This window comes from Nestor notabilis, unplaced genomic scaffold (assembly GCF_000696875.1).
Source record: "Nestor notabilis isolate BGI_N333 unplaced genomic scaffold, ASM69687v1 scaffold20393, whole genome shotgun sequence".
NCBI classification, from domain to species: domain Eukaryota; kingdom Metazoa; phylum Chordata; class Aves; order Psittaciformes; family Psittacidae; genus Nestor; species Nestor notabilis.
Window position 1 is genome coordinate 31,454 of NW_009922684.1, and position 10,292 is coordinate 41,745.

At 38.5% G+C, this 10,292-nt stretch overlaps 1 protein-coding gene across 1 annotated transcript in view; it reads left to right on the forward strand.

Moving 5' to 3' along the window:
* The window catches only part of LOC104403570 (spermatogenesis-associated protein 16-like), a gene marked incomplete at both ends in the record, with an annotated part of 29,481 nt that extends 26,054 nt beyond the window's left edge, over positions 1-3,427 (forward strand). Inside the window, one exon of the mRNA XM_010011758.1 lies at positions 3,347-3,427. Within this exon, the coding sequence (XP_010010060.1) occupies positions 3,347-3,427 (81 nt within the window). The remainder of the gene's footprint in view (positions 1-3,346) is intronic.
* Positions 3,428-10,292: the final 6,865 nt, after the last annotated feature.

A 10,292-nucleotide genomic window follows, 5' to 3' on the forward strand; every position in this document is an offset into this window, starting at 1 on the left:
CATATTTCAAGGCTGGCTAAAGAGTCTTGAGTTATTGGTACATATTTCAGTGATCAGTTTTTCTCCAGGGTGTAATATTTTTAGTACATCACACATAAGGCACAGGCTATTACACTGTTGCCTCTATCTTGTCACGTAGTAATCATAAGTCTGACCTCCCTTTAAAGCTTTTTGAGGGAGGCTCTAGGCCACCCAAGACATAGGTCTGCAGTGTCTTAGGGTAGGTCTGGGCAGAACAAGGGTCTGTGCTAGGACATTTAAGTGGCAGATTGTAAATCTTTCAACGAAACACATATGATTTGTTTACTAAGCCCAAGGTAAAAATGCTTTCTAAAAGAGCAAAGGCAGAAAATCTCTACCAGTTACTCTGTCCAGAGCATTAAAATGTATTAATTCAGCATTGATTTATTTTTCTTTGTCTTGTCATCCTGATGAAAAATGTATCTTTAGTCTGTGTGTGCAAATGGAAGCTCAGATGCTTTGTAGCTAGGATATTTTAGTATACTTCAGGCACCACAGTGTTAAGGCACAAGACTGCAAGCAAGAACTTGCAGAGTGACTTCACCAGGGAGTGATTAATGGGCTTTACCTTTCCTGGTGACATTAGCTGGCATGGCACAGGCTCCTCTTATGCCGGTAAGGACCATTTGCCTACCACATCACAACTGTGTCAAGGACAGAACATTGCTGCCCATCACTGGGATCTAGTGATGGGGCTACCTTTTAGTGATTGTCACTTGTTCAGCCTACCTGTCATCCTCCTCATTTCAGTGGGGTCCAGACAGGGTGAAACACTTGCAGGACTGGGCTATACTGGTATGATTCAGCAGCTCCCAGTGAATGCTGCAGAGGCAGCCCCCCATGTCCCTAGGCTTCCCGCTGTTCAGCAACATTTCTAAGATATCTAAATTCCTTCATGAAGAAAACTGAGCTGGCCAAATTCTAATCTCTTGCACTAATAAAAATTTAAAGTAATTCCTCCAAGGTCATTCTGGCTTTACATTGGTAAAACTGAGATAAGACTTTATGACGGAGCAAGGCAGTTAAATCATGAGTTAGAAAATGCTAAAGATGCCAAATGTTTACTATCACATACAGGATAAGTTGTATAAAGTTTAAAACACTCTGAATTTATAATAGTGCAATTTGCACTGAAACAGCAAGGATCCCAAAGACATTTGAGGTATAAACTCTTCTGTGTAAATGTCTTCCGGTAACTAAATAAACAGAGGCTTAATCTATGGCACAGAGAACCTCAACTGAGGCCCTTTTAGATCAGTGTTTACTCACAGACCCTGGAAAAATAAAGGTTTCAATTAGCTTGAACAGTTGAATATAAGTGGGGAAAAACCTTGAAGAACATCTTTCCAAGGTTTATGATTTCAATGTCACCATATTTGTACATCATAAATCAAGATGAAAGCTTGTTAAAAAAGCATAAATATATTTCAATTTAAAATCAAGTGAGGATAAGATTTTTTTAAATGCAGCATTCTTCCTCCAAGAGGATTTTAAAAAAAGAAAAGAGCAGCTCTGGGAGAACTACTTTGGTTGACAAACGGCCTGCTCTGGTAGCGTTTTGTCTGCCAATAGAGTGGGTGACAAATTTTGGATGATAAAAATTAAAACCAGAGCACACACTGGACACTTTTCGCTAGCATGTATCAATATCAACGAAAACTTTAACTGGAAATTCTTCTTGTTTTAACTTCTTGCCCAAAGCAGTGAAATCTCCAGCCTGGTTCAGCTCGGCTCGTCAGGGGTGACAGGCCAATGCCCTGGTCCCTGCCTCAGTGGGTGCTGTTCCACTAGTTCTTCAGAGAGAATCACTCCAAGAAAATCAATGGAGAAATCTTCTCCTTCCCCTGCCAATTCCTCCTCTACCTGGTTTGATGCAGGATCTGTGCTTTGCCTATTCTGCCCTTATTACCCTTAATCTCTGGACTATCTATTCTGGATTCATAGAATATTATCTGTCATAAGAGTATTGTTATGGAAAATTTCTGACAAGTTCTTGACTCTTCTCACATCAAAGTCAGAGGCAGAAATTTGTGGCTTTTTTTTTTTTTCCATGAATACTGATGCATGACCTAAAAAAATAAAAGTTTTCATCAAAAGCTGGGACCAATAAGATTCAACTTAATGGCTGCGCAAGCACAGAGAAAGCAGGCTGGAAGCAACCATAGCATGTCTATTTAGAGATTCAAAGGAAGATTCCTGCATCCTTTATCCAGCGCTGGGACACAGACAAAGAATTTTAACTTTAGAAACCTGAACATGAAGGGAAATGTGAGGAAATTCAAATCTGCTCCTTGAATCTCAAGGCAGTGTTTTTATAACTTGTGTAGATGAGCCTAAACTCTGGTGTTTTAGGTTGCATCACCTTATTTACTTGTGTTAGACCACTGCCCATCTAGGTGCAGAAAGAAGAGACAATTCCTCTATGAATGCTTATAATTATACTTGTCCAATTACTTGTAATGTGTAACAAATTTGGGAAGAGATACTGAAAAACTATTGTTTGGGTTCACTTTAACCAGCTAAAGAATTTGGAATAGACCTAATAGAGCACAGCAATATCACAGGTATAGGATCCACTCTATCTCCTTCTGTTCCTGAATTAAGAGCAAATAAAACATTTTCAAGTGTTGGGAAAGGTGCAGCAATGCTGTGACTAACCTGGAAGGGTACTGTGGGAACACTACAACCAACCTGAATTTTAGTCTTCCCTCTAACAGTAAAGACTGATTAGCAAGTATTTTCCTACAACTTTTTTTTATAGTTTACGCTAGAAATAGTCAGCCTTGTTTTTATGCTCTGTTATGCTGAATGATGGGGAGAAGGGAAGGTTTGCCAAAGAAAAAGGATAGTAAAAGCATGGAAAATGAGCTAGATACTTCCAGCTACAGTAAAAGCATCTCAGCTTTAGTGTTGTCCTCTTGTGAGGTTTTACATGCTGCTTTAAATTATGATACATTAGCCTTGGGAGAAAATACTAAAAAGCATTCATGTACGACAAAGAATATCCCAGACAGCTAAAGAATGAAATATGGAGCCTTTATTCTCTACAACCCAATTCCTTTACTGAGTATAAACATTTACTGCATTAAAACGTATAGGCTTAAATACAAATTTTCCAGAGGATTTTTTTGCCATTGTTAAGTATTTTAGATCCACAATAATACAGTGTAATGGCTGAAGCAAAGATGAGGTGCTCGTTGTGTGAAAGATGAGTAATAAAATCATCAGCGTACAAATGATTTTTTAATTAGGTTTTAATCTGTGTATTTAGAGAAGTTATTTCTGTGTGAATTCCACACTGATAATTTTTATCTTGGTGCCACAGCTGCGGTTGCTAATGGCAGATGCCATGGACACCCTTGAAGGAAGAAGGAGTAAAAGACGTGTGTGGAATAAAATTCAAAAGGTAAAAACCTGTAGCAAAGGACAAGAGAGTATATTGTTCCCTGGGGAGCAAATGTCCACCTGAGTCATATCTGTTCAAAAGGTAGAAAAGAAAGTAGGTGCCATTTGAAACCTGACTGCATGCCTTGAACTCCATCAGTGTTTAGGCTTTAGCCCCTATAGTTGAACTTTGTCCATGTTAATAGTCTCATGTGGTTATATAATGGAGAAAAAAAAAGAAAGAAAAAGAAAAAGTAAACAAACCTTGAACAGCTTATTTTTGGCTGATAATTATATTTTCATCTTTGTCATATGAGGTAGTGTGCTAACTGGGGCAGGAAGTTGTTAGGCAACAAAATTCAGCCCAACAAATTAGGTCCATTAGTGGAGCTCAAATGAGGCTTTGGTGAGGTGAGGTAAAAGACATATAAATACCTTTCTGGAGTCTCTGCACAGCAACCAGTCAATTTAATTCTTAAAGGATTTGTAAAATGCAAGGAGTCTTGTGTTGGTTCTCTGGACAGATGAATCTGACACAACATAATGAATAATAGGTCAGCCTGGGAGGTAATAGGAGTATCTTATGTTTTTGCAAAGTCTTTTGAACCAGAGCAAATCACAGCTCTGGGCGTTCAGCATTCAGCCTCTCCTGAGGAAAAGGAAAGCAATTCACCAGGAAGGTAAAACGTTACTAATGGTTCAAAGCAGTGGTCTCACCCAATATCTTATGGCTCCATCAGTTCCCAGACAGATGCATGCTTGCTCTGGGTTGCAGCTGCAGCAGGAGGCTGGAGAATAGAGGGTTTGAATTTCTGCACTGGCAGGACTTGAAATTGTCCTTTTGGGATTTAGAGTTTACAGACATATCTCAGGGAAGATACTGAAAACCAAACCCTGGCTGCATTGGGTCGGTGTAACCAGGATAAGCAAATAAGACAGAGGTGTCAGAAAGAAATCACAGAGGTGGAGAGTCAAGGTATTTTCAGAAACCACGTTTCCAAGTGATTTGAATTAAAATTTCTGAAGTCATCTTCTCTGAAAACAAGTCTGAGTAGGTGTATTGCTTCAGTTAGCTGTCAGATCAGTGGCTCTTAATAAAGTTTTCCAAGTACAGAATGTTTCCAGAAACTAAGCAAAACCCAAATGCCAAAAATTATAGACAGACTGGGTTTCATCTCTTTCAAGCACTCATGAGGCAAAACAAAGGATCAATATTCATACTGTTTTTACATTGTGCCAGGATAGTCTCTAGATCTCTCACACCTGCCTACACATCATATGAGAATCTTTTGCAACACAAACACTACGTATAAGATGAATTACATATATTCAATTACACACATATTTCCTGCTATATATAACTAATATTGATAACTAGATGAATACAAAGAGTCAATGATATATTTAAATAGCCTATTCCCTGTACTTCTCTAGCACTTATTCTTTGCATTTTCAGACAATAGACTTACATATCAAAGACAGTTTTCCAAAGTTTTTCCAAAAGTCAGGATTTTAATCCACAGTTAGGTGTTTGAATGGCCGGTCCAATTTTCATTACTCTGAACCACCACAGCTGAGAGGTTGTTGAGAAAAGGTCATGGCTGAAAGTTAGGCCAAGTACACAGATAACTAAGTTCTTATTAAAGGCTCATCGAAAGTTTGGTGGTGGTACCAAAATTATTCCCACATATTTCAAGAGACAGTGGCTAATATTTCATTGTCAATTGTTTAAGGCAAAGTATTTTCTTTCAGTGTGTTCATATGTATGTATGTACTGAGTACTTTCAGTATAATCTTAACATAATTCAAGCTAACATTTAAGAATTGACTGGTGTCCCGTATTATGCCACATGAACCTGTGCATAATTCAATATTTATGAATAAAATCTGCTAAATCCATGAAAATGTGCTCTCTGCCATTTTAAAATTTGCTGTTTCAAAATTCGTTTGCATTCTAAACATAGTTTCGCATTTCACTTTTGACAGCTTAGATAACTATTTGGTTTGAGGCATCTCATTCTAAGCGGAACTCGCCGTTTGCTTCTTAATACAAAAATATTTTTGTATATTATATCAGAACAAAGAAATGAAAAGCATCATCAAGTATTTTTTTTCTACTTCGTTTTTTTCCAAATATTGATTTCAGTATATTCAGCATGCTCTTAGGAAGGAAAAACCTCTTTAAATAGAGACAGGAAAACACTCAGGGAGCTTATTGGGAGGGGTTTTTATTGAATTTTTTGTTGGTTTGTATTGGTTATTTTGTTGGTTGGGGATGATTTTTTTTTTTGGTTTTGGGGGAGGGTTGGGTTTTTTTAGTCAGCTCTAATTAAGAATGTTACACTAGGTTAAAGAACTCTAACACATTACAAAGAAGGATTTAATCTCATGACTAAAAATTGATGTGGTGTGAATTATCACATCACTTGTGCTAGAACCATTTCAAAAAGTTCAGTATTCCTTGGTTTGCTCATCACTTGACACTGATTGTAGAAGTCTCCAAAGAACCTGCACATAGACCTAGTTACAATGTAGTTATTTGTATTTTTGGTATTGAATTAATTTACATATATTTGAAAGCAAAAGAGAACATTAAGGAGTTTATACAATCAGCTATAAATGCAAAGCTCAGGAAAGCTGACAGCTACGTTACCACCAATGAAGTTTGGCTTTTGCAATAGAAACAGCTGTTGCACCTAATGAAAGCACTCAAAATTTTTCTCTAATGCAGCAGAATTATAGCTGTGCTTATTTTCCAAATGGTTAAAGGGTCTGTCAGAATTGCCATTACAAACCACTGTTTTCAGTTTTATATTCTAGAGTCAGCCATAAAAATTCATTCAGGTTGAAATTTGACATAGAAGGGCACAAAGCCTGACACCCAAACACTTTTCCTTTTGTCACAGTGGAGGGTTTATCAAATTAGTTTGAAATTAATCTGGGCAATTTTGAATTTACAGGACTGCTAAAGTAATAATATATGCATAGCTTCAAGTGTTTTGGGTGTTGGGTGCTGCCCTGCTCATCCAATTCACTGACAAATTTATGTTTTTAAGCAAACTAATTTATCAGATAGGCTAATTTATTTTTGAAAGCTTTAAATACAAAGAAATGAAAATTGACCTAATAATTAGCTGGAGAAAAGAGAACATTGCTGCACAGAAGATGCCTTTCTCAGTATTACCAGATCACAGACCCTCCAACCACAAGGAGAGCTGATCCAGGAGAGCCTAGATTACCCTGAGAGATTAAGAAATGGACGCTTTACTCATGTAGCCTAAAGAATGCCTTAGAGGCAGAAAAAACCCCAATTGAGTCAGTTTCCCAAAATCCCTATTCTCCAGAATTTTACTGACAATTTTCCTTAGCATCCCCTTGATAAAGTGTGAGCTTTGTATTAGCAGTTTGGCAAAACAAGATACCTGGGTCTAAGACCTTTCAAGTAGTTAATGGAGGGACTAAGTCCCAGTCTACTTCAGGAACATGGGCATTCCCAAAACACTTTTTACGACCCTCCTTCTTTTTATATTTGTCAGAAATTCCCAAACCAAACTTGCTGGTGGCCAGACTCCTGGACTTACAGAGGATTCATGGCAGCATACAGGGCTTCAGAATTTTTTTTCAGTTGCTGGCTCTGTCCAAATTGTGTTTATAAATTGAGTCACAAAGGTCCTTAAATATCACACCGTCAGCATTAGATGAGAATCAACTTCTGTGAAGCCACCCTTATGAATGGATATCCCACCTAAAGTAGTTAATGGGAAATGTTGTGGGAAAGAGCACCAAACCGTCTCCTTTAAAGAGGCTTAAGTCTTCACCAGTGAACAGAGGTAGAAATACACTTTTGCTCACTGGATTTTGAAGTGCAGATTCTCTTCTTAATTTAAATTACATTTGAATTTATTATTTTAACAAGACTGACTTAGCTCAGTGGTTTAAGCAATGGTCTCTGACGCACAAGCCTCAGCAGCAATGAACAGGAAACTTCCAAGAGAGACTGAGGGGAACTAATCTGATCATTCAGCTGTGTCCCACAAAATCTGGTGCAGCCACTGGGTCTTAAGCAGATGGGGACACTAGCAGAATAGCCAGGTTATTGACTAGCTTCTTTGCTGGCATCTGATGTGAAGATGAATGCTGGGACCGCTGGTAAAGCTTAGCCCTTAGTAACTCAAGGAACCAGGTCTCTGCATGGCCATTACAGGACTTTATAGCAGCTATAGGTAGACAGAGGGGTTTAGAGTATCTCAGATACATAAAATGTCAGGAAGGCTTCTGCTTTCCTCTGTAAGGCTTTTGCTTCTCTGCAGACTTGTAAAAGTAAAAATAAAGAAATAAGAGAGATTACCTTCCTATCTCATGAGTTCATTAGTAAAGCCTCACAATACTGTAACAGTGAGAGGAATTACATTAAATAAATAGGTGCTTTAGAGACTATCAGCCAGAAACTCTTGACATCCAAAGAGAAGAGAGCCATGTAAGTGCAAGTGCCAGCATGACTCTGCTTCCCCTATGAAGACAATAATGTAGTTCTACTATTCTTTTCCATTTAGCCCCTAGCTTTCATAGCAGTTTCACAGGATCCTCTTAACATCATTTCAAAAGCCAAAGAAGAGACAGGAGAAGGCAAATAAACACTTTCCCACATTTCCACATGTGAGACACTTCATAAAACCTTCACATCTGAGTTTACCTCAAGGGCATCACATACTTTGCAATTTAGATAAGTTATTATGCCCGTCATTTGCTGAGCTCAGTGGAATGCCTGTTTCATAAATCTGAAAGCAGAGCAAACATGGATGAGTGAATAAAAGAACAGATGTAACTTACATAAGGAGAAGTATATAACAAAAGCTTCACTAATATATGTGAATATGAAATGAAGTAAAATTAGCCTAAAATATTATATAATCTTTTAACCAGACATATGGATTTTCAGCAGTTGACCTCTGCTTACTACATCTCTGCCGCCTGCTACAGCAGGGGAACACTATCTGAGGAACTGCACTCTTCCACTGACATTATCTCCTAATTGAAAATCAAGCCATGGAAAAGAGCCACAGACTTGCTAGGCTTTCAGTCAGTTGGAGGAGCAAGGAGAGAGATTCATAGTATGTTGATGGAAAGTGGACATGTTGCTGAGTAGTATTTTGCTGGCTACTAGGACAGTTATTTGATGTATATGACTTTGTAGCATCTTGTAAAGTCATCCAAGTCCATGCCACAGCCACAGGGAACTGCACTTGTTCTCAGAGCATGCAGGCTTCAGAAGTTGTGTTTTAGTGCACTGTCTTGATTCAAACTTGGCTATTCCTAAATTAATAGAAGGAAACTGGTTCCTGTTTGTTGTCTTTGGGGGCTGTGATGTAGCCGGGTGTTTCATGAACACATAGACCTATTGTGAAAAGGGGAAGCAAAGAATAGGATAGGAAAGGATAGGAAAAGCACAGTTCTGGAACTGGAGTGGAATTTTAATGTGTGATGTCTAATGTGCAATGAAGTCATAAAAGAACAAATGCAAAAGGAAGATAATGTTATTGGCATTGGTTCAGGTAGACTGATAGTGAAGGAAAATAAAAACAGAGGAACCAGGTAGAAATGCAAAAAGTTTTGTTAGAGTTCACCAAAGATTGGCTTCATGCTAAGATGAGAGAAAATGTGTTAAGACATTGTTGAAAGGATTAACTTTGAATCAGCAGCAGCCTAGAGAGGGACGAGAATTTACTGTGGCAGATGTTTCTAACCTGGCACTGAGTAAAGTTTTCAGACCTGGCAGAGAAAGTTAGGAAAGTGAGCAGGAAGTGAAATCTGCCCCATGGAACCTGAGGGAATTCAGAATAAATGTAGGCAACCAAACCATCACATTAATAAATTCAGCCCCGCTGTAGGGATAAGAAAATCATGACGGCATTCACAGAGAGTGATGACAATGGGATTTCAGCAGTTATCAATACCCCTGGTGCCTAATATAAATTCCTGCCCTTGTGAGTCTCCAGTTCTTTGTCTTGCATACGAAAGAAGATGTCCCAGCAAGTTGCCTACAAGGTCCTCAGCTACACTAGGAGAAGCAATTGCATCCTGCCCATTTCCCACCCTCCAGAAACCAGTATCCTATGTGAAGCTGAGCTATTTATTGACTGCACACTAAACAGCTATATCTCCTGATCACCACTAGACCAGCACTGCAATATAAAAATAGGTGCTGTGACTACAAAGAAAAAGTGAGCTTTTGGGCATACAAGGTTTTATTTAAGTCTACAGCAGACATGGAAAGTTTCAAGTTTGTTGTTCTGCACCGGAAGTAAAGTTTCTGTACATAAAAGCATGGGGGTTTTTTTTCCGCTAAATCAAGTGGTCTGATAGCAGATATCATCTATACCCATAATGCTGAGGCCATCGCAACTACAACAAAACACTGCTAATGCTATTGGGAAGGAGAGTTTTGTGATGAGAAAGGCTCTGGTCTATTCCACCAAGCTATAGGGTGTGATAAATCACTGGAATAATTTTAAATAGCAGCAAATCTAGCAACTGAGCAGTAAATGTCCTAAACACTGGAATAATGTAGCTGGTTGTAGCTTCCTGGCACTTAAATCACAGGCAATTCTGGCCATTAACAATCCCCACGTAAGGATTTAGATAAACATTTCCCCAGCTGTTGCTAATCATGCTGTCAGTTATAAACGAGCAGTCTGCTTACCTGCTGCCCTCTACCAGAGAAGGTCTCCAGCCCTATAAACACTTGCTACCAGGTATTGTTACTGCTGTGAAAAATAGCATGAGTCAACAAGACTTCTCATAGTAAACACTGTGCTGGATACTGATTTCAGGAGAACTTACAAAGTACAAAAGGACCATCTGAGTTGTAAGGTAGTTAGTACGTGTAT